Consider the following 26,999-nt stretch of genomic DNA (forward strand, 5'->3'; position numbering starts at 1 on the left):
AAAGACCACCATATCTACTGAATAGTAGGACTAAGTGCCAGGTCCAATCGTTTCTTGAACAGTTCCAGGGAAATCTTTGGTTTGTAATGGAGAAGTTAGAGCGACATTTGTTTTGCAAATCATTCTGTATTAACGTGTGAGGAGGCACATCAGACAGTACATGTAGTTGTGCAGTTTCAGACATGCAGGGGGGATTCTTTCAGTTTTAGGGAAAAGGAAGACAATGTTTTGAACCCAGCTTCTTCTCTTGCAATCTGTTAAGTGAGATGGGGCACTGAATCCTGATGGGATGATGAGGCTGCCAATAATATTTTTAATAATAATATATTCAGTAACTAAAGTTTTAGGTGGTTCTCTGATTTCTACTCTTCCCTGAAGCACAGCACTGAAATTCAAGAGAGCTGCTGTAATCCTACCATTAGGAGAGAAGACCACAGAGGTGTTGGGACTCCAAGGACACTACCACGGGACTCGTTGAGTTAGCAGGCGGAAGAGAGTCAAGGAACTTGTAAGTAGCTCTGAGGTTTGCAGTTAAGAGCAGGCAGATTAGAAGAGTTTCTTATATAAAAGCATTGGTACTCTACTATGATAGGAACATGATTTCATCCTACTTGCTTCTTTTTATATCCTAGAGGAAAACCAGACTGTCACATCCCTTTGAAGGGTGCCCTTCACCCTCTATCACGCTTCAGAGCTCCAGCAGATTTTCACAATCTGTTTGGCTTTTGCTGGCTGCCCAGATCCCTAGCTGTCTCAGTCTGTAGAATTCAGACTGTACTGTCCTTATCAACTGGACCGCCCAGTCACCTTCTCAGCCGTGTTTATTCCACACGGACCCTGTCCCTGCGTGTCGAACAGCTCAGCGCTATTTATCCTTTGCCCACAAGGTGGTAGCGCAGCATCAGCGTTAATGTAAATATGGTGCTTGGCTCAGATCCTGCCCTGTAACCTGACAGACTCTTGCTGCGGGACAAATACTGGCAATTGTCTTCCTTTTCATTAACTTTCTAATTAAAGAACACAGTGATATATTAGGCCAAAGGCATATACACTGGAAGAGTAAATACTTGTGAAAAGAAAGAAGATATGCAGATATCTATTCCATATCCCAAAGGACTATGCGGAAAAAACAAGGGATAGGGATAAAATGTAACCCAGCTTTGACATTTTGACCTGTTTGCAGAACTGGGGAGGCCAGCTGTTATCAAATGCTGCTCAAGGGGGATGAACTGGTCCCTATCATCTCACTCAAGTGACTGACTGGCTGCACAAAGTGACATGGTAGAACTTGTCCTTTCAAGGCCCACCAGAACTCATATTTATCAGCTTATAGAAAAATATGTTGGTCATCTCTTTAGTGAAATATGGTACCTCTTTTCTAAAGCTGATTTAGCTGCCAGTTTTGCCCTTGACACTACTACTACTACTGGTTTCAGACAGACCCATCTAAAACCTGCTCCCGCTTTCCACCACTCATTGCTGCTCACCATACCTGGCAGCATGACTATGACAGATTGGGAAACTACCTTCCCATTATTATTCTCTCCCTTACATACTGCTTTTCTTCAACCAGATTTCAGAGGTATGGTTCAAAATGCAGACTCATGAACAGTTGGGCTGTCACCATCAAGAAGGCATTGTGCTTGTAGCAGAGGGTTAGGAGTGAGAAGGAACACATTAAACCAGAGTTAAGCCCATGGACCCATTTTATCTTGGACCTGTGCTTAGTTCACCATGGAGAATAAACTGTCCTGCCAGAGTTAGTGTCTTATCTTTCAGTCTGTTGTACCAAATGAGGTAAAATTTCCTTTAAAACGTGTAATTCAACTTAAGGTTAAGGAGATAAAAACTTAGAAAGTTACTTAATAACAAAATATTTCCTAATTTTCATATCATTATTAAAATAAAGGTAAGCTAATGAACACCTCATCAGGATTCATACATGCTCAAATCCTTTTCGTAGTATTAGGCCACAAAATAAAAGTCAGTATTAAGAGTTATTTTTAGTAGTCATTCTTTTGTTCAATAGCAAATCAGAGCATACATATAAACCCTTTCAGCTGACATCCTACCCCCAGTGAATTGTGCTCAGTCCTGGGGTATGCAACCTAATCAGGTAGTGACTTTTGCTGGAGAGGAAGAGGTAGGAAGAGAGCTTTATCTCCTAATTAGTGTAGTCTCAATCCTCATATCACATAATAGTTAGGGCTGATTAATTGGGGCACTCTCTAGACAGCCTAAATTGATACCTTTTTCAGCAGGTTACCAAACAAAGTGGCTCTAGCCTCAAAGCCAGGTTGCTAGGCTTCTTACACAGGGCTGGAAGGATATTGTGTATTAGTGTCAAAGAGATCAAAAGAAGGTTTTCAACCTAGTTGGTACCAGAACCTAGTACTGGAACAAAATTCCCTTGTTTGAGTTTATTTACCAGTAATTCTAGGTGGTCTCCCATCAAAGTGCTGGAAAGTCCTCCTTAGAGTCATAGTGACAGCCCACAATCCTTACAACCAAGACAAAATGTTGCACAAATTATGCAGGCTCGTAGTTCCCAAGAGCATTACTACATACCATGGGTCTGACTACAATTCTTCATCTGTTACTGTAACTGTAGTAGGAGGCCTTTATTTATGTCAGAGTACCCTTATAGCCTGCTGATAAAGTATTATGAAGTATTCCAGGGAATGGACATAGCTGTCTCCAAGAAATGGAACTGCTGTTCCAGTCTAGTGAAACTATCCAGTTGAGTGAAAATCCTTGTACTGATAAAAACAGTTTTGTCAGTATGCTCATGCCACTGTTGGAGATCTCACGCTCTTGACAGATAGAGCCTGGCAGGAATTTGGAGCGTAGATGGGGCCTAGATCAAATGAACAATTTGGAGTTAGAATCATATAGCAATGATCATTTCAAAATGCTTTTATTTACAGAAACCCTCAACTGAAATAAAGTCTCTTAACAGGAGGTCTTGATTACTTTTCCATTTCCAAACCACACATCATAATGGGGATGGAATGTGGTTACCATAAATTGTTGGTTTACAAATCATCACTGACTTGTTAGCAACGGCTAGGATGTTAGAGTTAGAGCAACAGTTTGGATGTGATAAAATAGCAAGAGCCCATTTTTCATGGCGTCGTTGGAATGAATATAAATGAATTCTTCCCAGAGATTCATTGTGGTGGTTGTGGTAAATAACAAACTGCATATTTCCTGCTGATGTTGAAATCAATGGGAGTTTTATTATTGGCATGAAGAGAGGCAAGATTTGACCTTAATAGAAAAGAGAAGAGGAAAAGAGAAAAATATGAGGAAAAGAGATTGAGAGTTCTAAAATGACTAGAGATACAGTTGCCTGGGTGGAGGTACCTCAAAAGGAGTCTGAAAAGCAGAAAACTGGGGCCTCTTTTCATTTGGATTGTCTTCCAAATTTTCTTATGAGTTCTCGGTTTGTGAACATTGAAACTGAGAAATAACCAATACTAGTCACTGCTGAAAATGCAGATTTTCAAATTTTCCTTTTTCTTGGAAATGCTTCTGCCTCTCTAATGGCACTGAAGGGTTCTCTTTTTGGGTTTTGGATGAAGCCTATAAAAATCAGCAAAGGCATTCTTTCAGGCAAGCCAGCACAAACTTTCTTCCATACTTATATTTGTGTCATGACATAGATCACTATCAGACATTTAACCTTGCTCAAGCAAAATCCACATCTGTTAATAGACAGAATCAGCAACCCTGCCTCTGTCATCCAAGTAAATCTTTACAAGGGAAATTCTGCATTAGAAATTGGGAAACTAAGATCTAGTCAAAAGAAGTCACTACACTTACTTAACTGAACGACTTAACTACACAATTTATGTATTTCTCCTCAAGTACTTTATAAAAATAGACTAAACCAAACAAAATAACAATATATGCATTCTTACCACACAGAACAACACATCACAAGCTTACTTCCTTTATCACATGTATTCAAAGCACACACCAAGGTCACAATTCCTAAATATAATTGTTTAAATATTTAAAAGAACAAAACCTGGTCCTCTAAAGTTAACAGTAAAATTTTCAATGACTTCACAGAGACCAGAATAGATAATTAGCTGAGTAAATTAACTATCAGTGGTGCTAGGTTGATCTGTATTAGCTAAACATTTAGTACTTGCCCACTTAGATTTGAACAAAACAAACACATAAGCATCCTTCCCAAAGTTCAGATGCCCTTAAAAATAACTAGTGGGGGTTGTCACTAAATATACAAAGAGCAAATCCAAACAATAACTCTTCTGCCCAAAAGAAGCATTTGTCCATTTAATTGATGTTCTATCCTTCAGTACCCACAAACCACGTCCTGGAATACAAGTCTATACCCAAGGACTCTGATCCTTAACATTCACATTGTCATGAAACAATGCAAAGCAGGATCAATTTAACCTTTGCTAACAAAAGACTAAAATTGCAATATACATTAAAAGGACTCCAAAACATGGAGAGAGAGAAACCAAGTCCAAAGTCACCACAGTTTGGGTTTTTTTAAGGTAAAGGGTTAATGGAGTTCGTTAATTCCTGTCTGACAGCATTTTTTTGTTATCTATGCAAAATTCTCACTAGTTGCAAGACAGTCCTTTAAATAGCATATGCTGTCCCATTCATATGAGGAAGGTTTGTAAAAGAAAGTTGTGTCTAATAAATGTCATTTTTTCTTAACAGAATCAGACATTGTTGAACTCTAATATGTAAGAGCAGATGATCCAACTGAGATTATCACAGGAAATCCAAGAGGAATTTAATCCAGTCCTTTGAACTTTCAATAAGATTACTTAACTGTGAAGTACACAAGGAACTATGTTGACTATTGTCATATTTGGCTAAAGACCCCTCTTTTACCAGAGCATTCTCTAGAAAATGATCCTTTATCCCCAAAGGGTTTCTGATGTTGCTTGAAACAGACAGCAAACACAGTTGAGACTGATTTTGAAGGAAGTTCTCTTCTTGAAGGAAATGCTGTGTTCTAGAAAATCCTAACCTGTCAAAAAATTTCCCCTCTCCAGATAAAAGCTCATTAGTGCTTTTCAAAAGGTGCACTTAAATTTATTAGCTCCATTTTTGTCTTTTGCCTGGACAACTTATCCCAAATCTAATCACTGGAGTATGCAAGGTCTCTGCTGAAGAGGTAGCCATTGCCCATTTCACTCATGTAATAAATTTGTTTTTCATTCCTCCAGAGTGGAACAGAGGTCTCGGGATAAAAATAGCAAAATACATGCATTTCACAACAGAACAACTTTACTTCATCAGTGCACTGTTCTATGGAGGATTTCAGAAAGATGCACTTCAGTTTCACTGCTTTCCCCTGACAACTGGGATATTCAAAAGGGAAGCATTCAAAGTGGTATCTTGGAGGTGTGTGGTCTCCTTTTTTTGGAAATGGATTTGATTACACTAGTTTGAATTAATTACTGTGACTATTTAAACTCTGAATAAGTCTGGACTATGGTTTTACTAGGTGGTACAATTTCCCAGACTCAAAATGAATAAAGGTACTGCTATTAGAAGAATTTCAAAATGTTTCAACATTTCTCTACGTGGCAATGTAAACTTATCTAACCTAAACTGCCATGCTTGCACACTGGTAGCTGACTCACAGTGCCAGCAAGGAGCTTAGTAAGGGCTAATTTGCCCATCTTGGGAGAGTTCTGCAGCCTCTGCTGAATTTCCTACTCCCATGACCAGACTCGCCCTGCTGGCACACATATGCAGCTGGAGGCCAAGTCTGCCACCTCCACGTTTCAGTGGAATCACAGCTCACTCAAAACTCACTCTTAAGATGTCCTAGTACATGCCATAGTAATACCCTAATAAAGTACTTGCCTGACCTACATCAGTTTTGATTAAGAGCAGAACAACCCAAAAAGCAGACTTGACACTCCAGAAATTATGGACCAGAATGTTTAGAAGTTGTGCAGACCTCTAATAGCAGATCAAGTTGTCTTTAAGTGTACTAAAATTCAGGCATAACAAAGTAATTTTCTCCATCAAGATGTTTAGGTCCAGTTTGTCCTAATTCTTTACTTTTCATATGTTTATTTACCAGTAACTGAACAGTTCAGATAATGACATTATTTCAGAATTATCCACATGCACTTCCACATCCTTTTTTTCTTTGGACTCAATTCTAGGTTAGAGAACTTTCACATTTCAGCATTCTGAGGCTTAAGAGAAATGTCTAAGTGCTTCCCTAAAAGCCACAGTTAATGCAGGGAGCTACTCACAATCAAGCAGTAGGCTGGGAGGAGAGTTCATTGAGACCTCATGTTTGGGATATGCCCAGAGAGGCACTGACAGAGGGGTCTTCTTAGCCAGCACAATCCTAAGAATGCCCAAGAAGCTGACAGACTCTGTAGAAACCCCTGTGGAGATCAGAAGATGCTTCAAACTGAGCGCTTCTTACATCCTGCTTGATGGATATAATAGCAAATGTTCAGGCATCTGGTAGCCTTTGGCTATGTGCTTCCAAAAGAGTGTGTAGTGCTGCATTCTGGTTAAAGAGCACAAAGGCTGCTGGGTCTGTGGTTTATAAACAATGCACAAGCCAGAATATGGTATTTAGTAAACTGATTTGCTTCTAACCTATGTAGACATTGTTACTGATATTTAAATTATAAACCCACCACCAGCATAACTTTCCAAGCTGAGTCCAAAATACCTATCCTTGCCAGGGACAACAAAGTAACCCAAATTTGGAGTTTCTCGGTCAAGATAGTTTTGAGTCATGACATTTCTTTAAAATAAGTATCAGGAAATTGTCCAAAATGTGAGATCACCCCAGTTTTAAAAAATATCTTTCTATCTCCCAAATATTTTGCCTTGTATCAGTCACATTTTCCTGGAAAATTGTAGTCTGACATAGAAGTTTGCCTGTGCAATTTCAGGTGGATTAATTTCAGCTTGAAAAAGTCAGTTTGGGGTTCAAAATCAGCCTGATAACGGAAGATCTTGCATCAAACTAAGTTATGGAAGAAAGAGCATCTTCATTTTGTGTTTTCTCTCAGCCAGCTCACAATAAGCTGTGCCTCTGTGACTGAACATCTGAGCCAAAAAACCAGAAAGACAAAAGCCAAACAAAAAGACAAGAAGCAGAGACAGCAAAGAAGACTGAGAAAAGAAAAAAAATCTACCTCTCATACAAACCTTGCTCTGAAAGCTCAAAAATAAGAACTCTGTAACACTCAGTTTCAACATTACAAGACAGCAGAAGCAGTAGAGATGGCAAAGCACCATAACCTGACCTACAGTCAAGAAAAGCTAATGAAGAAAAGATGGGAAATATATGGGAAGCTTGTCACTTTAAAAGAAAAAGTAATTTTTAACACTGACAGTATGCAAACCAATAAAATACTCAGATGTTGGACCAGGTCCATATCAAAGTAACTCAACCTATAATTACATGAGAATGAAAAAACATCAAAACACAATAATAAAGATACTGTGGAGTGCTTTGTCTTTTGTGAAGCAAGCCCATTCATACCACCAAATAAGGAAAAAAAAAGTTTAATAGGAGTTTGGCATAACGATTACAAAGAGGGAACCATAATGGATGGGAATGGGCAGCAGCAGGAAGGAGATAAGTAAAAAGGCTGAAATTAACAGCAGTAATGAGTGAAAAAAGTGAGGGAGCCCTGCACTATACACACATTTGAGAAAAAACTAACAGATAATCACTTTTGGAAGAAATTCCCATATCTATGTTTGCAGAGAAGATAGTATCTCCCAGCAGTCCCACTAATACCATAATTTATAAAAAAAAAACAAACCTGCCTTCAGAACTATGGCCCAACCTTCAGATATGAAATGGAAAAAGGATTTTAAATGCCCCAAATTTTGCCTGAATTTCTGACAATATAAGCTGGAGTAACAAGCATTCCACCACTTCCCACAAAATTGATTTTGCCTGTACACTTAGCCCATCATAGCCATATCAACACTGTCACCTAGGAATTCCCATAACAAAGGGTCAGATACAAATTGATCCAGCTACAATAAGTGAATTTTAATCAGCTGATAATTCACTTCAGGATCTAGCCAGCATCATGCTTAGCAGCACACTTGGTGGGGAATGCTCCAAAATATGCTCATCATGTATCTTCTATTGCTCCTATTAGAAAGAATAAGCTGTCACTTTGGTGGAAGCAGGATGAGGCCAGCAACAGGTGCATTGAAAAATCTTACCTATTTAAAAGACAAAAATTCTCTTCCTTGTAGATATATCTCATCATTTAGAAATCAAACAACCAAATGCATGAATTAACTACTTTTTTGTGTATGTACTTTAGAATATTTCTCACATTTCTTTATCACACTTTGAACTGTATATCAAATGCAAAGAAATAGAGAACAGCAAAGCAAAGTTATCACTAACTATTCTACACAATACCAAATGGAAGGATCAAAACCCCAACCAGGTAAAACCTCCCCTGTCTTCAGATTGCACATTTATACTAAAGGTGCAGCAACCTTCTGTCCCCTAGAAGCCAGTCCTTTTCCTTCTTGCAAACACCTCATTTAATCTTGGAACATAAATAATAATCCTGAACTTCCTGAATTTTATCCTAGATCTACTACTGCCGTCAATGTGAGTTTTGAAAGTGCAAGGAATAGGCACTGGGTTAGAGCTTTAGGCTATAAGATCTAAGTCCAAGTCTGTGCCTTTTTCTATGTCTGAAAAGTGCCCACAGTTTTATGGGTAACCTATAAAAACAATTGAAGTAATTGTGGTGGTCTTACATTGTTTAGATTGTTTTCCTTCCGCTCCCCAACCTCGTAATATGAGCAGAGCTATCACAATGATCTATTATAGCTGGGGCCAGACTCACTATAGAAAACTTAATGCAAACTGAGAACCAAACTGTAGTCACAGCTCCAAACAGCTTAAGGATGAGATGAATTCTTTGTCTATCCTGTATCCTATATATGCATCCAAATTTTTCTAGTATCCATGTATCTACGTGGACCACTTAACTCCCTCTTGAACTCTCCTTAGTGCTTTAAATTGCTTGTCAGCCACATATGAAAATATCTACCTCATCTAAAATTTACATTCCAGAGTTTTCTATCACTGATTTCTCTCAGCAGTAAGGTTTCTTCTGATCTCAGTGCCACTGGAATGGTGACACTGAGCTATTCCTGTCTTTTGCACAGAGTTGTGTTTGGAGCACAAATGTAATGAGCCCTGGGTTAGAATTTCAGCAGTCCCTTATTTAGGGCATCAGCATGGGGGAGGGTTAGCTGAGATAACAACGTAATATGCTTGCTGCTGCTGGCAAGAGGACAGATGTCAACATTGCCTCTCCTTTTCACGGAAACATACCTGGCTTTATGAAGAATAGGTTAGCAAATATTTTAATACAAATAGCAACCTCAGCAGAGCTGCCAAAGCAGGCTCCAAAGAGACTGACTTGTTTACAGTCTGGACCAGTGCCTTAAAACCTGACGTGCTTATTCAACAGAAAATTAACCCCAAAACGTGCATCATCATTACTGCAGGGAGAAGCTCCAGAAAGATAATATCCTAACTCTCTCCAGCTGAACGCAGGACATTGTCCACATTTTATCACATCAAATGCCCTTCAGAATAAACAAGCAAATAAAGAAGTGAGGTATATCACATGTGATAGCTTGGGTCACTGGGACTGCATAGATGTTTGGATCTGGCCCAACCTCCTGCCTTCACTTGAATTACTACTGGAATCTAACTTCTTGCATTGTTTTAAGAGACTAAATTGTTCTCTCTGTGTTCTTTGGTCATCCCAACTCAGATGTTATCTTTTTCTTTCCCACTCTGGTTTTTGGCTACAAAAAATATACATGGAGAAGAGTGCTGAGAAGAGCCTTTTTTTCCCAGTGTATGTGTCTGTGTCTATGGTACTGCTTTTCCCCAAATGCCTTTGACAAAAACTGCCATTTATGAGGTCATTTGTTGAAAGAGGTTACTAGGGATCCTCATGAAAATGAATACTGCCATAGATCTGACCTTGGAAGCAACACTGGTAATATCAAACTGATGTAGGTAAAAGGGGATAGAAGAAATTGTTTCCAAAGTTACTGTAGACATGCAAGGACAGATGAAACCTTCAGAGGAAATGGTCACTGATCTGGAAAAGTCACTCTGCAAAGGTGTCATAATCTTTAACTGTCAAATTTCTTGGAAGATGGAGAGCAAGTCTTGTCCTGGAAATATTATGCAAAGGCCTGTAATACTGGATTTACCAATAAAGACCTCAGTCAGCTTTCATTGCATAAGTCAGCTGATTCTAAGCAATCCCATGGGGGAACAAGAGAGACACCTAAGGTGGGACAGGTATGAGCCAGGGTTTTCCTAAGTGACCTGGTGCCAGAGCTCTGTGTGAGACCATGCATTGCCCAGTATTCTCTGTGGAGGCAGTGGCAAACACTAATGTGGCAGCTTCTAGGTTGAAAAACATGCCATTTCACAACATGTCAAACTTTTCTTCTTTGGGAGAAACTTATCTCAGACTTCTGTATAACCTGGCAACTAAACTAGCTGGATTTGGATTTCATGCAAGTTTTCATGGGTCACAAAAATTTCACTGAAACTAGAAAAAAATAGGATTTTTTTCTATCCCAGACTATGGCTACTGGGATCCAAGATGGAATAATTAATGAGATGTCAGTATTAAGAGACTGCACTTGCAATCTAGAAGGAAGAGTGAACAGAGAGAGTTATTTCTTGGAGTGGTCAGAGGTGATATTCATTTATGATGGCCACTCTTGCTGACCAGCATGGAGGTTTGGGACTTGCTCCTTTGTTCAACTACTCTATCAGCAAACTTGTAGTTGGACACACAGGCTTCCTGAGGCTGCAGCAATATGTCACTTCTTGTATGGATAGAATAACAATCCCTGTCAAAGTGGTGGACTGTTGTTAAGAATGCTAAACTGAAGCAGTCTGCAGTATAAGGTCACAGGAAATTTTGGGGATTAAGCACGTAATCCAGCTGGGGTCAGGTGAAAACTGAACACACATACTCACTTCCACTGAAAATACCTGACAGCACCTCCTGAAAGTGTAATAGAATGCAATGAAAATTAAAGGTTTCTCACAGTATCCTATAAAACAGTTTAAAAGAATTGTATCCCTTTTGTAGAATTCTATAACTCCTTAAAAACAAAACCAGAAAAAAACAACACTGCTTCCTCTTATGTCTGTATTTTTAGAGTACTATCCACAGAAACTTATTAGAGCCAACCCTACTAAATTCCTTACAACTGTCCCACAAGGGTGGTTCTCAAAGTGAAAAGGAGAAAAATGCTGGCAGTTTATGTAATGTCTTTTTCACTTATACAATCTGAGAAGATATCTAAGAATTTTAATGGTATACAAGTCTCTGGTGACAGTAATCAAGCTGGACAGCCTTCTCTACAAGCTTAGCCTTGTTTATCTGCTTGTCCTCTTGTACACCCTTGTCCCATCTCTCTCTCTCTGTTCCTGAGAAGGCAAAGAAAAAATATATTCTCTTAAAAAACAACAGACTGAACTAGCATGCAATATTTGGATGACTGAAAAAAAGAAACTTATACATTTTACAAAAGCTGCTTCTGGATCTGTTTCACTTGAAACAAATATTTGCCTACTAAAATTCTGGTCAGGTTCAAGGGGCATACTAAATTGTTTCCTAAATAATCCTTACTCTGTTCCCTGACTTTCCTATAAGTAGCCCAGTTTCTCTAATCTTTTCTATCAAAGCTCAGAAAGAGGCAGAATCCCCTTCTTTCTCCCTTGCACCATACATTATCTGGAACTCTGCACCTTGAAATACCTAACTTGTACCCTTCTTACCATTTAGTGCATTAGCAACTCTGCCCCCGTGCTATTTTTCTTCCTCACATGTCTGTACAAAATGTTAAGCATCCTTGTGACCTTTAAACATCCTGCACAGCTCTCCATCTCCTCTTTACGTGATCCAGACTCATCTCCACCTCCTGTTAGAAAATCCTGTGCATGCACCTGGCTTGATTACATCAGCATATATGCACACAGCTGAGCTAACACATTTCAATGAATCTACTGCAGAAGCAAACGGAAATGAATACCTCTCCTTCTGTCTGCAAGCCAACAGTTGCTCTACCATCAGTTTGGCATAAAATGACAGTTATCAGTAAGTCTGTATCACTGATACCTGAATGACATGATGTGGAGCTAGAAAAGAACAATACTGACAAGATTTTGATGGTGGCCACTAAAAACTGAAGCTATTTCAGTTCCTTGTGCTTGAAACATGGTCTCCTATTGGTATTGATTTTTTTTTTCTCCTTTTCCATTAGATGAAGTAGCATGTTCCAGCAGTAATGTGTGAGTAAAGCAAGAATTGTACAAGAGATCCAAGACACATCTCCCTCACTATAAGCTACTACACAATTTACCTTGTATGCAGACAGCCCAGTAGTTGTATTTCTCAAGATTGCTGCTACAGACATAGTATCTTTCAGTGTTATTTTACTGTACATAAGTGGGTGATGCCTCTTTCTTTAACCGGGAAAACAAGCATGTAGGAAACATCAGGAAGAGTCACAAGGGTCACATAAATGTACATGCACAGCAGTAGATTTGATCTGTAATCCTGAGTTTGACTGTGCATACACAGTCCTTTTCCCTTCAAGAGTAGAAGGCTAATGGATTGGAGGGTTCTATAAATAACTTTTGACTTCTGCTGAGCAGGATGGACCAGTGAACAGAAGCGTGGGTTCATCACAGGCACCAGTTAGCTGAAGGAGAGGAGCAGTCTAGGAAAACAAGTGTTACTAGGAATAAAACGTCTGCTCCAGATTCTTGTTCTGAACTTGACACCAGAGTACCAGGAAAGTCTCTGTGGGAGAGTTTGGAAGCCTTCAATTCATGTCTGGTGGAGCAAACAGCAGTCGTAAAAATCTCAAGAGATGAGGGCCACCCAGAGTGTGTCAGTTTATCAACTGGACAGCTGCGGTGTGTCTACAAATGCCAAACCATAAGCATATTGGCAGGGGAAGTGGGAATTGTGGCCAGCACACAGAGAAGTGGCTCCTGAGTTTCTGAATTGCCTGCCTCTCAGAATACACTTACAGTCTAGGCCAGCCTGCCAGCTCCAGCAAGACTACTGTGCAGCAGCCCAGGGACATAAACACGCCTCACACCTGGCTTCACAGCCTTCGGGAAGGTCCCTGTATTATAGAGGATGGCAATTTGGGAATATTGTAGCACTCAGATCAAGTGCCTGTCTTGGGTAGGGTAGCGAGATGATGGCAGTGTAACTGGAAAGACCTTATAGTCTTGTTGCCCTTCAGTTAGAGAAAGAGCCCTCTGGGAACTACAAAGAGCACAACACAGGTAGAGAAACCACTGAGAGGCTCGATAAAATGCTCTAGGATCATAGGACTGTGAGGATAGCATTAAAGCCACTTTTACACACCACAGTGGTCTTACCACAAAAGAGAGCCCCAGAAATGCAAAAGAGTCAGTTGTTGCTGCTGGTTGAATTTTTTCCCACAGGAAAAAAACCCCAAATTTGGAAATCAAAACAAATTACTCAGGAGAGGAAGGCAAAGAATTATGCCTCGAAGAACAACTTGGGCTACAGTGACAAGATAACCAACGTCAACAACAAATGCTCGAGGAAAACGAACATGAAGTAGATTAAATATTGAATGAAGTGTTATCCAAAATATACATGATATTTTATATCAGCCTTAGGTGTCCTTCAGATACTTTATAAGCTGTAATATTTATGATTATTGGTGTTTATAGCAGGAGCAGTAGCAGCACTAATATCTCAATAGGCTCTGAAGGGATAAACTCTATTCTTAATGAATTCCTAATGGAGTTCTAGTGAATCCTAATGGACTCCACATAATCCATTCTGAAAACATTAACTAGCATTTATTTTGTCAGGGTTTTAAGCTCCTAGCACAGGAAGCAGAGGCAGAGGCATTATCCAGGCTTCTTAAAATCCTCTAACTGGTGAAGGGTTAGGCAAAGGCAAGGGAAAGTAAATGCTGTTGTTTCCAATTCTCTGCTATCCTCAGGCCTGGCTTTGTGGGTTGTTAGATCTTCTGGCCTGAAGTTTCCTCTTGCTTTCCTATACTTTAATTGGAGAGGAATACAAACCAGCAGACTGGGATGCACTCTGGAAATGTCTACAGATATTCCCAGGTTAAGGGAAAGAGGAGGATGTCTTTAGAGACTAACAAAAGATCCAGTCTGTCTCTCCACTGACTTTGCTTTCCTTAAGAAGAATCAGTGTCTCCAGAATCCTTGCAAGACACCTGGACACTTCTTCCACAACATGGACACTTCTTCCCTGCAAATATAGGGAAACTGTCTCAGGTCATCATACCAACCAGAGGAGTCAGGGGCTGGTGGTAACATTTCAACAGACCTATAGACAAAAGCTTGCAGCAATTACTTAAATAAACCAGACTTCAGCTTATGGTGACTATCATGACTGCAACATAGAGAACAACATAGACTGATTTGAATTTGTTTCCAAGATATGAGATGAAACAACACATGGTTGACTTAGGCTACATGACCATTAAAGGTCCCTTCCAATCCAAACCATTATATGTTTCTACGATCTCTGCTGTTGCATAAGCATTCTGGAGCTATAAACTTGAGAGATGAGCACTGTGGCCCATTAGGAAGGAGATGGTCATTTGGGATAGCAGGGAATATCAAGGTGTGTGCTAGTGAGAGAATGAGGAGACTGCTAGCTGTTGTTCTGCTTTTCTATTCCTCCATGTCTGTGAGTTTTGTGTGCATTCCTCAAGAACAGCACTGATGCCTGACCCAGACAGCTCCTTCAGGCTGATATGGGGGAAGGCAGGCAGGGGCTGAGCAGGCTCCAGCTGTGACTGTGTACACAGTTGCCAAGTGCCACTGTTAAGGAAAATGTCGATCGCCTAAATAGTGTGGTCCTGTTACTCAGCTGGTGAATCCTTCAGGCTCTGAGAATCAAGAGGAAATGGGACCATCTGTCATAAGCTGACTCTGCTCCCTGGAGCAAAGGATGAAAAAGGGTGAAAAATCCAACCACAAAACCAACCTCACTTGTTTGACTCTTTACCTATAAATGCTACACCTATTAAAATAATCTTTGGCTACTGAGGTCAGAGTGAGCAGTGAATTTTGCCTAAAAAATGTGAACAGAATTAACTTCTCTTTTGAAATTTTTATGGCAATGCCCAAATATTGCCTTGCACCAAAATCTATCCTATTAGTTACAGTGCATAGCTACAGATCTTATTAGGACAGCCCTAACAGCACAGAAAAGGGAAAGGGTTGATGATTAGTCATTAATGTAATGCAGCCACAAAGAAGATGACAGCTATGACTCTAGCGTGTCTTGCTAAAGAAGGGGAAGTATTAATGTCACTGCAAAAAGCTTTGGCAAGCCTCTACTGTGAATACAATACAATTCTGGCCACCCATGTGTTACAAAGATGTATTGAAAATGAAGCAGGTACAGTGAATGGCCACACAGCTGATCAGAACCTGCCCAGTAGAAGAGGACCTAAACCAGAAGGCTGTTCAGCCTAGTAAATCAAGGGCTGCTGGATGTCCCAATGATTGCAAGTTCAGTAGAGATAAGGAAAAGTATAAAACTAGATACAGAAAAGAAATTTGAAAATCTGAACACGGTAACAGCATCAGTAGTTGCAAATTGGCTAGGGCTAAGTTTAGGCTGTAAATGAAAAGATTTCAAACTTCTGGAAGAATAAGTGGAGCTTTGGTGCTCCTTTCCCAGCATTCCCTACTCTCTGCTGTTCATGGTCTCATCTAGTGGCTATCTCTATTTCTCCCATGTAAACATGAACCAAGGATACCAACTGGTTATCAGATTGATTGTGGCCTCCAGCTTCCATGGCTCCCAGGAAATTACATTCCATGAGTAGCAGTTGTCCTGTGCACTAGAAGTGAACAGGTTTTGCCCTATATGCTAATCCATAGTAAAGTCAAAGAGGTCACATTTCATTTCATTCAGTAACAAAGCAAAACAATGCCTTTGTTTGTTTGTTTGTTTGTTTTCACAGATATGTCAAAAAGAAATCCCACAACTCTTAATGGCAAAGCCAGAATATTTTCCCCTATAACAATGGAAAAGACATAAGGAGAATCAGATCTTTAATAAAAACATATAATTCTACAGAATAACTGAAGATAGGCTGCATGCTTTAAGATTATCCACCATCCAGTTCAAAATGGGTTTCCTAGTAACTGCTCCATACCAACTACTGAAATATCATTCATCCATTATGTGTCCTGCTTTCATCTCTACCACACATTACAAAATGTTACTCTAAAGATAAGAAACCATCAACAGCAGCTCCACTTCTTTCAATATATCTTCTTTCAACTCCTGTAAGAACCAACACCAGCATCTGGATTAATCATTAGTTGTTTGCAGTAGCAAATCCTTATCGTTAGTCTGAATTCTGGAATAAACTCATATAAACAAAGCCTAGTGCTAGAATATTGAAATGCATTTTAATTATCTGCATGGGAACATGCTATTTTGCCCATAAACAAGGGAACTGTCACATTTTTAAATATTTCTCCAGTACAGCCATAAATCTCTCATGACTGAATGTCTGAGTCTAGCTCTCTTCTTTGAACTTTATCTTGCCTTTATGGAAATGTTGTCTACAGTTCTTTCTTTTCTTTTCTTTTTTTTTTTTTTTTGGTTTAGTCGTTTACTTGTAGCTTTGTCTACTGTCTCTCTTAGAAAGTTGTCTGCGACTTGCTGAGTAATCCTCTGTTTCACACAAAGACACTATATCTACAAACATAGGTATATATGAGAAGTTGCACATGAAATATTATATACTCACAATCTTTTTCAATTAAACCTTCTAAAAAAGATTGGCCTCGCTCCCACCCCCCCCATCTATAGAGCTGGAGTATAATGGAAAACTCAAGAATGTTGTTAGACCGTGTTCCACAGGTCTGGTGAAATGCTTGTCTATAGCTTAATGCTATAGGAAAGGAAAAAAAAAAAAAGGAATTTCACTAGAGTCTACTGGGTCTTGAAAAACTAGTACTGGAATCCAAGAATTTCACTCATTATGTTGTGGTACTACTAAAAAAACAGCAGAAAAAAAAAGGTAAATTGTGATACAGTGCCATTTATTATATACTGCACCAATAACAAAAGCCTGGGAAGCCAGCCAGTTACTCAGGAAGGTTTTCCTCTAATCCATATATTAAATACATCTTCTCCCCTGAAATCTCTAAAATTTCTTAGGGAGGTTACATTTTCACTTTCTCTTCTACTGTTCATAATCAAATATTCTAGTGCCAGACATCATTGTTGGCCATGAAAGGATCATAAGAGCATTCACATGTTCATGAAATGAATGGATAGTATTGCTATGAGACAAAAAGCTGAAGGAGAAAAAAACTCTATTAACAGCACCAGAGAAATCAAATTCTCAATAGCCAGTATCACTATAAACCCTATTTTACCATAGCTTTTCAAAGGACTGTATCACAAGCCACTAGTCTTTGCCAGAGACAATCCCCCTCGTTATCCAAACCAAAGCCTGTGGGGAAAGGTTGTATAGACTCTGCTGGCTTACTGAGGTAAGTGCCTTGTTATCCATTCTGACATAAAAGAAGTGGGAGTGATCCCCCAGAGAACTGCTCCAGAAGACAGGCGGAAAAATCTGGCGGAAGGAACCCTACAACCAGACAAGCCTGGGGAATTGGCAAAAATATATGTGAAATTATTGCTAATGCATGGATAACTAACAAAAGGCCAGAGCAGATGGACTCTCAGGATCCAGCTTCAGATCCAATAGGAGTACCATTCTCCATCCTCTAATCCCATGCCACCCATCCCAGGCACTTTGAGGGCCAGTAGGGTTCTCTTCCGATGTACTTGAAGCACATCCAGCCATTGTCGCTTTCAATACCTCTTTGTAATGTCTGCAGCCTTAAAGTTGCCCTGTAGGAAGCAGCTGCTGTATGAAAAGGGAATGAGCTTCCATTGGAGAAAAAAAAAAAAAAAGAGTTCTGTTATTGAAAATAGTCATTACTTCACCACTCAGCATGCTAAAACATTAAATACAGGAAATTGCCTCTCTCAAATCTAGTATTGCTAGACATATCAAAAAATATACAGTCTTTGCAGGACTCCATCTTTGCTACTCTCAGTTTAAAAATCAGTTTGGAACCCCTGTGGAGGAAGCAAGCAATTCTGTTTGCTTATTTTCAGAATAGCTGTGAGTATATCTAATGACATGGACACTGGCAGCAGGATCAGTGTTACTGTAGCCTGCAATGAAGAAAATTACGAAGGTCAGAAAAGCTTCTTTAAAGGAGTGGGTCATTCCAATGGTGACAGTCATGCCACCTATGGAAGATCAGAGCCCAAGGCAACTTTCATGTACCCATCTGTGTGGGTCATCAGAAAAAATGGTATAATGCAAAGGAAAACTTAGAGGATCTGGATCATCTCAAAGGAATGTTGTTCCTACAGTACTACCAGCACCTGATCCTGACACAGAGATGTTGCCAATCATACTCTTTAAGGAATACTTATCTCAAAATGTTTATTATAAACTATCATAAAACACAAGCCAAAAATTGTGAAAAAATGTCAAAAAGAATTTACTCAGGCACTAAAATCTGAGTAATACTTACAGTTTTCTTTTCATCCTTTTCTTTTGGCCGTGTTACTTATGTCTTTTCCCTGGACATGTACTATCCTACCTCAAAGCCAAAGAACAAATAAATGCACACATATGTAGTAGGGTCATTGAATGCTGAGGAGGGAAAGAAAAATCTATCAGATTGAGTCTCCCAATCAGAGCTAGATTTCCTTCTAAAAGATACCATAGCAATCAAAAAGAAAAATTATGGTAAATAAAGCAATTCAAGGGGAATAATTCGTGGCTGGGGTTATACAGGAAGGGCTTGAAAGGAAGGGGGAAAATTATGAATTCAATATAGGTCAGTAAAAGGGGGATCTAAAATAATTTGCCTGTCAAACAGAGAAGGTTCCATCCTTATGGGAGCTAGGGCATATGGTAAACTTTGAATTCAGCTGGAACCAGGAGCCAGTACCACTGAGTTGGGATATAGCCTCTGGCGTGAGGCAGCTGCTCCCAACCCCCAAATTCCTCTCAGGTATCAGTCTAGGGAGGTAGGCAGCCAAGCTGCTCCATGCCATACTGTATTGCAGCAGCTCCTCTTTGGGGCTCAAGGGTTTTGAAGCGATTTTGCTGTAAAGGAAAGCAAAATATTGCCTTCTAGGTAACTGGGCTTCACATAAATGTACTAAGAAACACAAGACCAGGCTCAGAGAAGCTCTGTCTAGGCCAGTAGCCTGTCTCTCACAATAAATGCCTAGTTAATTCTTTAAGCCCAAGGGAAAGCACATGGTATCAAACTCGCAGGTAGATGCTGAGGTCCCTTTGAGCTCAGCATTTGGCAAAAGATATTCCAGTCAGTGTTGCTCCTCAAAGAATACAGAGCATCATACATGGGAAAAGCAACATCTCCGAGCCAGCATGTGTCACTTCCTATGTATAGAAGGTCTTAATGGGAGCAATGATTGAATTTCTGGGGTACTGCAAAAAGAGATATTTCCACAAATACTGGTAATACACTTGCATTAAAAATAAAAAAGCAAACCACAAACTTCCATATTCCCTTGAAATACTTGTTGTAGGAAATCAGATTAAATGAACAGCAGTTGTTCTTTCTGTTCTTCTGGCATTAAAATCTGTGAATTTCTATTATTTGTTAGCCTTTTCAACATAAAATGTGTAGAGGGGCTCAAACCTCAGGAATATATTTTTAGCAAGAGTTAAAAAATGGTTTCCTCATCTTTACATGTAATACAGTAACTCATCTCAGTCTTTCTTGCATCTGATCTCTATCACTTCTAAGTCAAGGGCCAAGTTTGTAATAGGAAAAATAGAAATCACTTTAATCTATACTGGAAGAATGGATATTTGTTCTAGTAGACAGGCTGGCAGGAAGTCAGAAGAGCAATATATGAGACAAATCTCAGAAAAAGGTTATTTATTCTCATTCAACTCCAGCACAAATTTCCTGAGGAAGTTGGAGTTTCAGAATGCTTGACCAGATCTCTGTGAACCTTGTCACCAAGGCTGAAATTATCATGAATTACTGTTGTACACATTAGTGCAACAGAAGTTGTTAGAGACAGTAAGTCACCTACTGGCTGACCTTCGAAGTAGTAGATTTACATTACCCAAGACTCAAAAAATACCAATAGCAGCATTTAAACGCAGAAGATTATTATATAAAGTCTGCCAAGGTAAATCAAAGGATTAAATGTATCAGTCTTGGAGACCAGTAATAATATGTTCACACCTGCTCAAAAAACGTCATTGTTGATTAAATTTTGCTAGGTGGGTTTCATTTTAATAGATTTATGCCAGATTAAAGGTGACAGTGATCCCAGATGGTATAATAGAACTTCAATCACGTTTTAAATGGTAGTTCATTGTTGGGTGCAGGCAGATGGCCAAAAAGAACATTCAAGTAAGGACTGAAGGCATTTGAAGCATCAGTGGCTAGGTCTTATTTACATCGAGAAAATGACAGTTTAGGAAAGATGAAGGATGCCAGGGATAAAATCTCAGCCATACTAAGGTTAAATGACACCAGAATTTCAACCCTGAAGAAGTATTTTCAGTAAAATCTCTCCCAAGGTTTTGTAAAAATTAAAGTTGTGTGGTTATGACAGTTACGTACATTTTAATAGGCAAGAAGTCTGCATAAATGTTTGAGGTTTTGGGCCAGATTCATTTGAAAGCAAGTTACACGAAATTGGAACAATCAGTCCGTTTTCTTCCAGATCCCAAATGTTCAGGCAGTAGTTGGAGAAGATCAGATCTGACCCTTGTTTCCACCTTCACATTGTAAGTTCTAAGTGTACCAAAGAAAACAGCACTGCTCTTCGTTATGGCATCTTAACAGATCCTTTCTATAACTAATTACAAACATTTCCCAGTGATTTTCCTTTCCACTTCTTTTTCCTCAAAATGCCTGATGTAACTTTTTCTTTAACTTACCCATACTGAAATAAACATGATTCCTCTTCCCTGCTGTCTTTTTTTTTTTAAAATTCTGCAGCTTTAATCTCATACAGTTCTCTGGATTTCCAGATATCGGTTGAATTCCTCTAGATGTGTACAGCTATAGCTCCAGTATATTTTGTTCTTCATTTGTGTTGGACATGAAATTTTAGTTTGGTGTTATGCATTATGGAGAGTCTGGAAGGGAAGGTTGTTCTCTTTGCACTTGGCCCTGAGGGTTGGCAGCAACACTGCAAAATGACTTTATCCCCAAACCAGATGTTCAAGTTGTTTTAATAATATCTTATGTTTCCTTCACAAAATAAAACAAAAACTCGCTGTATCAGAATGTTCCAGTGCTACAGTGATGGGATTTTTGCTGTCTGCATTTTGCCCACCAGATGGTAGCACCGAAATGAAAACAGGAGTTTTTTTTATCAAAGTACTTATCACTCTCATAGGTTGGACAAAATTCCTCCTTTGTAGTAGTCGTAGGACCTAATTGCAAGTAATTCCCTAAGTCATCTGTATCTTACCAGTTACTGTATTATCTGACACAATACAAACATGAGTAAAATGATGTAAGGTGGGCCCTCTTCTTTCATGGTTTAGGGTGTTATCTAGTTCGCTTGCAATTTATATCCTCCTTATTTCTTCTCCTCCGTTCTAATTTTGTTTCCCATCATTATAAAAGAGACAGCAGAAGGCATGGTATTCATATAATGTGGCTGTTACTGCTAACTTTAGCAGATTTTAAATTCAGAAAAACTGAAAACAGTGCCGGTTTTCTATGAAAACTGTGGTTTTGGTTCAGAGGAGGTTAAAGGCAACCAGAGGCTAAAAACACACAGAGAATAACTACTGTGTTGTCTTATTCAGAAGTTACTCTTCATCTCTGTGTTATCTGCTTTTATGTTTTATTCCTGAACTAAGGATACTATCCTGATTCACATTTGTGATAAGAACATTGCTCAAATACTATGAAGAGTAGCTTTTCTTTGCTCAATTATAGATAACAGTTGCACAAGAACCAGAGGTAATAGAACTTCTATCCAGAATCCTTCAATTATGTCTTTGCACACAAGTTTTCATTTAGAAAAGAGCTTTTAATCACATTTAGTGAATTCAATTTCTTACTTTTTTTTTTTTTTTGAGTGCTTCATTCTAGTGTCCTCATTAGTAGATTTTCCCAAAAAGACAGACTTTTTAGAAACTATAGTGATTTTTTTTCACCTGACTTAATTCCAAGCTAGTGACTATCAAGTTTGGACCTAAACACAGTACTCACATTGAAGGAAGAAAAAAGTGCAAATATTTTCAGTGAGATTTGAACCAGGACCCTTTTCTCTCAAGAGGTTTGTTCTTTTCCAGGACTCTTGCTGTGCTTAAGTGGCCAATATATCATTGTTTGCAGATCCTTATCTAACACTGTTAAGTTTCAATAAACGTATTTTTAGTGTACCAGAAAGGATTATTGTATCACATTTCAACATGAAAGTAAGGGTTTCATATACTACTGAAGCTGACAACTGTCAACTGCTACAAGAACAAGACTTCATGAGCTCTGGCTTTAACAAAATACCTGATTTGCTGCATTTCTAGTGCCTTGTCTTTTTACAGGCACTGGCTAATGGTTTGTCATTAAGGAGAACTCACAGATTATATTTAGTTTATCCCTTAGCATCTTATCTTCCTTATTGGGGTGGACCTGTCTGAAATTACAGTTCTTGAGAATAAAACTCCAAGGAACAGTAGAAGTCATGAGTTTTCTGTCAGGATCAACACAAGTCCCTAAGGTTTAAATGTAAATGCCAAAAAAAAAAAAAAAATTTAGCAAATGGTTTGGTAGCAAAGACTACAAACGTCTGGTAAGTATCTTGGTACTACACCATTTGAGGTAGCTGCTGGATTTATGCCAAGCTTTGAAAGTGAAATGAACCTAGAGTAGAGCAGGTTTAAAATATTTTGAATCTGTGCCATCAATCTGGAAGTTGAGAAGTATTACTCAATTTTCCATACTTTCTTTCTGAACCTGGCTACACAGTAAGAAAATTTGAAGTGGTTTTCTATAAACTTGGGTGGTTTCATGTTTTTTTATATAGAAACCATCTGAAGTGTTGTTTTCACTAGGTTTTGACCCCAAACCAGGCAAAAGTTGGTCATTTCAGCTGAATTTCCTTTTGAGGTTTTGGATTCCTTCCAACCGTAAGCTCTCATTCAGGCTGCAAAAAGTTCATATGTGCCTTCTTTGTGAACCTGCTGAGTTTACTCATCTTGCACAGTCAGAACTCAGAGGTTCTACCAAGAGGTGGAGGGAAAGGACATACAAGGGACAAAGAGACCAAGCCTCTAGTCCCTCAACATGCACAACTTTCATCAGTTTTGTTGAGATACGAATACACTGAGCAGCTCTAGTCAACCCACCCCTTTGTCAGGAAGGGCAATGTCACGGGACAAGGACTCAAAGTTCAATTCCTGTCTCTGATGCAGATTTCCCCTACAGTTTTGGGCCAGTCAGCGAGGGAAGAAATCCAGATGACACGGAAATGAATGACAAAACTCTCACTGACATGAGGGCAAGATTTCATCTTAATCTTCTTGCATTACAGCTCTTGATCTTCCACCTGAAGCCCTTTACTTCATCCTTTTATTGTAGTAACCATTTGGACTATAAACTATTTCAGTCGGTATGAGGCTCTGCACAGTATCTAGAATCGTCAGGAGCTGATCTCAGGTGGGGCCTCTCAGTGTTCCTGTCACACAGATGACAGACAGTAATAAATGAGAAGCACGTGCACTTGACCTGAATGGAAACAGATGGAGAATACAAGTCCAGAGGATTTCACTTGACAAGATCAGAGCACTGCACTCCATTGTTAAACTCTCCAAAGTCCTGCAAACGTGCACAATCTTCCTGTAGACTCTCCTTGTTAACAGAAAAGCAACACTTCTGGCATAACAGAAGGCTGTATTCCTTGACATATTATTCACACTAAAAGCTGGTTTTACTCAATAATTTCTTTTAGTTGACTGTTTGGATCTAGGTACAAAGCCACAGATTACATAAGCCAGTAAAATGAAATAATTTTTCAATACATCAATTATAATTTTATAAAGCATTTTTCATCTTCAACATGTTGTGGACCTTAATTAATGCTAACAGGAGGTGAAGAAAGGCATGAAAGCTGTGTCCTTTATTCCAGGTCTAGTTATACCTAACTTCCAAGTACCTCCATCAGATCAGTCTGCCAATTTGCAGGTTCAGCATTTGCACATTTTCCACTAGATTCATGTTGCTTCTAGACTGTGTGTTCTGCCTACAGCAACATAATTCACTACATGTACTTTCATGAGCATAGCCATTATAGAAGATGATAAACAAGTTACACTGTCCACTCCCTTGTATAATATTCTGTCCTAGTGGCTATATATGTGGGCACAGACAAGACCCCTCATGTCATCACCCAAACAAATACAGCACTGATACTTTTCATCATGGTAGGCAGTGGTTTCAGCATATCCAGATAAAGCCGTATCTTCAGTGTAGTTTCCCTCCTCACTCAATATTTAGACACACACTTCTAAATTCATAGTCTCTCATTCTTCCATTGCCTGGAGGTGCTTCTTCTGCTCTGTGTGTATTTTGCCTCTTCCCTTTCAGATGCTTCTTCCAGCAGCTTTCCAAGTCTTTACCTTTTCCTATCTAGAGGAAGGTGACCTTGTTCTAAGCTAAGGAGTGACTGCATCCTCTCTCTTAAAGAGGTGAAACAATGCACTCTTTGGCTGCATCCATTCTAGTAAACTAAATGTGCTAAGGAATGTTCCCTGGCCCACAGCAACATCTGGCACAGAACAGAGAGCCTCAATCCCATTCACTTCCCTTACCTGCCAAACTGGGGCGAGTGCATCCAAACTGCCTACTGGGAGCTGCCCGTAGCATGCACTAATTCCCAAGCCTTATTTGGGAATCATCTAGGGCAGTGCTGTCTGACCTGGGTCAGACTGTTGCCAGCATCCATGCTAACAATTTAATAGCAAAAAGTGGTCTTCAGCTCTCAGGAACATTCCCTGGCATTGCTTAATTTGCTAGAATCAGTCTAGGCTTAATTCCTGTGCTGTTAGCTAAGCACACGCAGTTGACAGCATGTACAGTCATATTATTCTAGTTTCTATATACCAAGTCTTCCAGCAATAGGTATGGCTACCAAACCAGCAAAGCTAGAGCTTCAGCAGCATTGATAGAGAGACAAAGATCACACTTGTCCACAGTGGGATATAAACAAACAACAGAGAAAAAATAAAGGGAAAACAACCCAAACAAACCCACAAAACCCCTCCCAAAAAAAGAATTGTTTCTTTATATGCCTACATCAGCTAGTCTTTCCAAGTCTTTTCCTCCTCACAATTCTTTGTTATATTTCTCTGAGTTCCTGACTCCTTCCACATCTCCATGTGTTTTCTGCATCCCCTGCCACTTCCTCTGTGATCTTTTTTCTTCCCTTCACACCTACTCAAAGCAATTATTTCTGAATCAACTTTGACACACATTTCTCAAATCATTACTTTTCTTTCCTATGTTATGTTTCTCTACTTTAAATTCTCCTCTCCTACATATTTTTCCTCCTTCCTCAAAATTACAAAAAGCTCTTCTGCTTCATTCACTTACTCCTTTTATTTTTTTTCTTTCTTTAGCCTTTAATCTTTTTCATATATTGCTTAAAATCTAGCATAATTCTTGGATGTCTTCCTAGTCTAACAGTTACTTGTTGCCTTCTCTTGACATACTTTTCCTGCACCCATCCTTTAAAATTCAGAATACGGCAAAAATCTTTCCTGTTTGTTCCATAACTATAACCCCATTCCATTGCTACTTGTCTCTGTGTCCTTTGATTCTTCTCTCAGAAGATTTATTCTCAAATAAAAATAACACTAAAGGTGAACACATAAGTTAGTGACTGCCAAGGGAAGCAATATAGAGTACTTACATCAATGCCAGTGGGTTTCATCATGGTGGAACCACAGCAATAGTGCTTGTTAACTGGCAGGTTACAAAACTTGGTAAACCTTGAAATTTGTAGTGAGACTTTGGTGAGAGCCTGACACACCCACAGCTGACACCTATTTTCCCTCAAGAAGCTCCAGTAGTTATTTGTTGTCCTTCATTAGGGGCCTGCTTCAGATGTTCAATTAGTATTTGTGTTTCATTTGCATTTAGTCCATGAATGATGCTAATTTATTGTGTCCTCAGAGTCCCTGACTTCTCTGACTGATATTTTACATTAACTAAGGTCTAGAGTCAGTAAAATATTTAAGCTTGTGTCTAAAGATATCTCTGTTCAACAGTGAGAATGGTCATAGAGAGACCTGAGGTGCCTCAGGCAGGAGTTCATCTGCAGCAAAGTTAAGCACAGACAAAATGCCTAAGAACATATCCATGTCCTCAGGTTTGCTCTGCAGCCATAAATCCTGGTGTCAAATCCAGGTGTTTCTGAAGAAGCCCAGGCACGTCTATACAGAAATTCAACCATTACTGTGAATGCACTGGTTTGAGGGAAATATATAACATGCCTATTGCTCTCTAGACTTTGCTCATAATCTTTGAAAGATTATTAGTCATCTGCCAACCCTGAAAGGCTTACAAACAAAATGGAGGTCCACAAACAATCCCCAAAGTCTCACATTTATTGGGCGCAGTTACTAAGCTCAAGAGGCAATAATTGGTGGTACACTATGGCCTGAAATCTACAGGAAAACTGGATAATCTGATTGTCTGGAAAAAACATTTTTACATAAGATATCGATATTGCTATTTCATATCTGGCTTGAACTGTGCGGTTTTTGTCAAATTTTAAATTACATTTCCATTTTTGAGCCCATTCATGTTCTTTGGACAACATCAATTT

General features: G+C 39.1%; 1 protein-coding gene across 11 annotated transcripts in view; it reads left to right on the top strand.

Moving 5' to 3' along the window:
* Window positions 1-26,706, top strand: part of LOC126645036 (tyrosine 3-monooxygenase-like) — a 65,440-nt gene extending 38,734 nt beyond the window's left edge. For 4 of the 11 annotated variants that reach the window (XM_050324969.1, XM_050324971.1, XM_050324978.1 and 1 more), the window contains one exon: window positions 342-7,695. Coding sequence is in view for 5 of the 11 variants with exons in the window: in XM_050324978.1 (XP_050180935.1) it covers window positions 342-347 (6 nt within the window). In the remaining 6 variants the exon portion in view is untranslated. Of the gene's footprint in view, window positions 1-341; window positions 7,696-23,705 lie in introns of those variants that run through there. The other 7 variants (XM_050324972.1, XM_050324974.1, XM_050324973.1 and 4 more) reach the window with 5 other exon arrangements.
* Window positions 26,707-26,999: the final 293 nt, after the last annotated feature.

The sequence above is a fragment of the Myiozetetes cayanensis genome, unplaced genomic scaffold, assembly GCF_022539395.1.
Source record: "Myiozetetes cayanensis isolate MyiCay16 unplaced genomic scaffold, myiCay2020 scf3, whole genome shotgun sequence".
In the NCBI taxonomy this organism is placed as follows: Eukaryota; Metazoa; Chordata; class Aves; order Passeriformes; family Tyrannidae; genus Myiozetetes; species Myiozetetes cayanensis.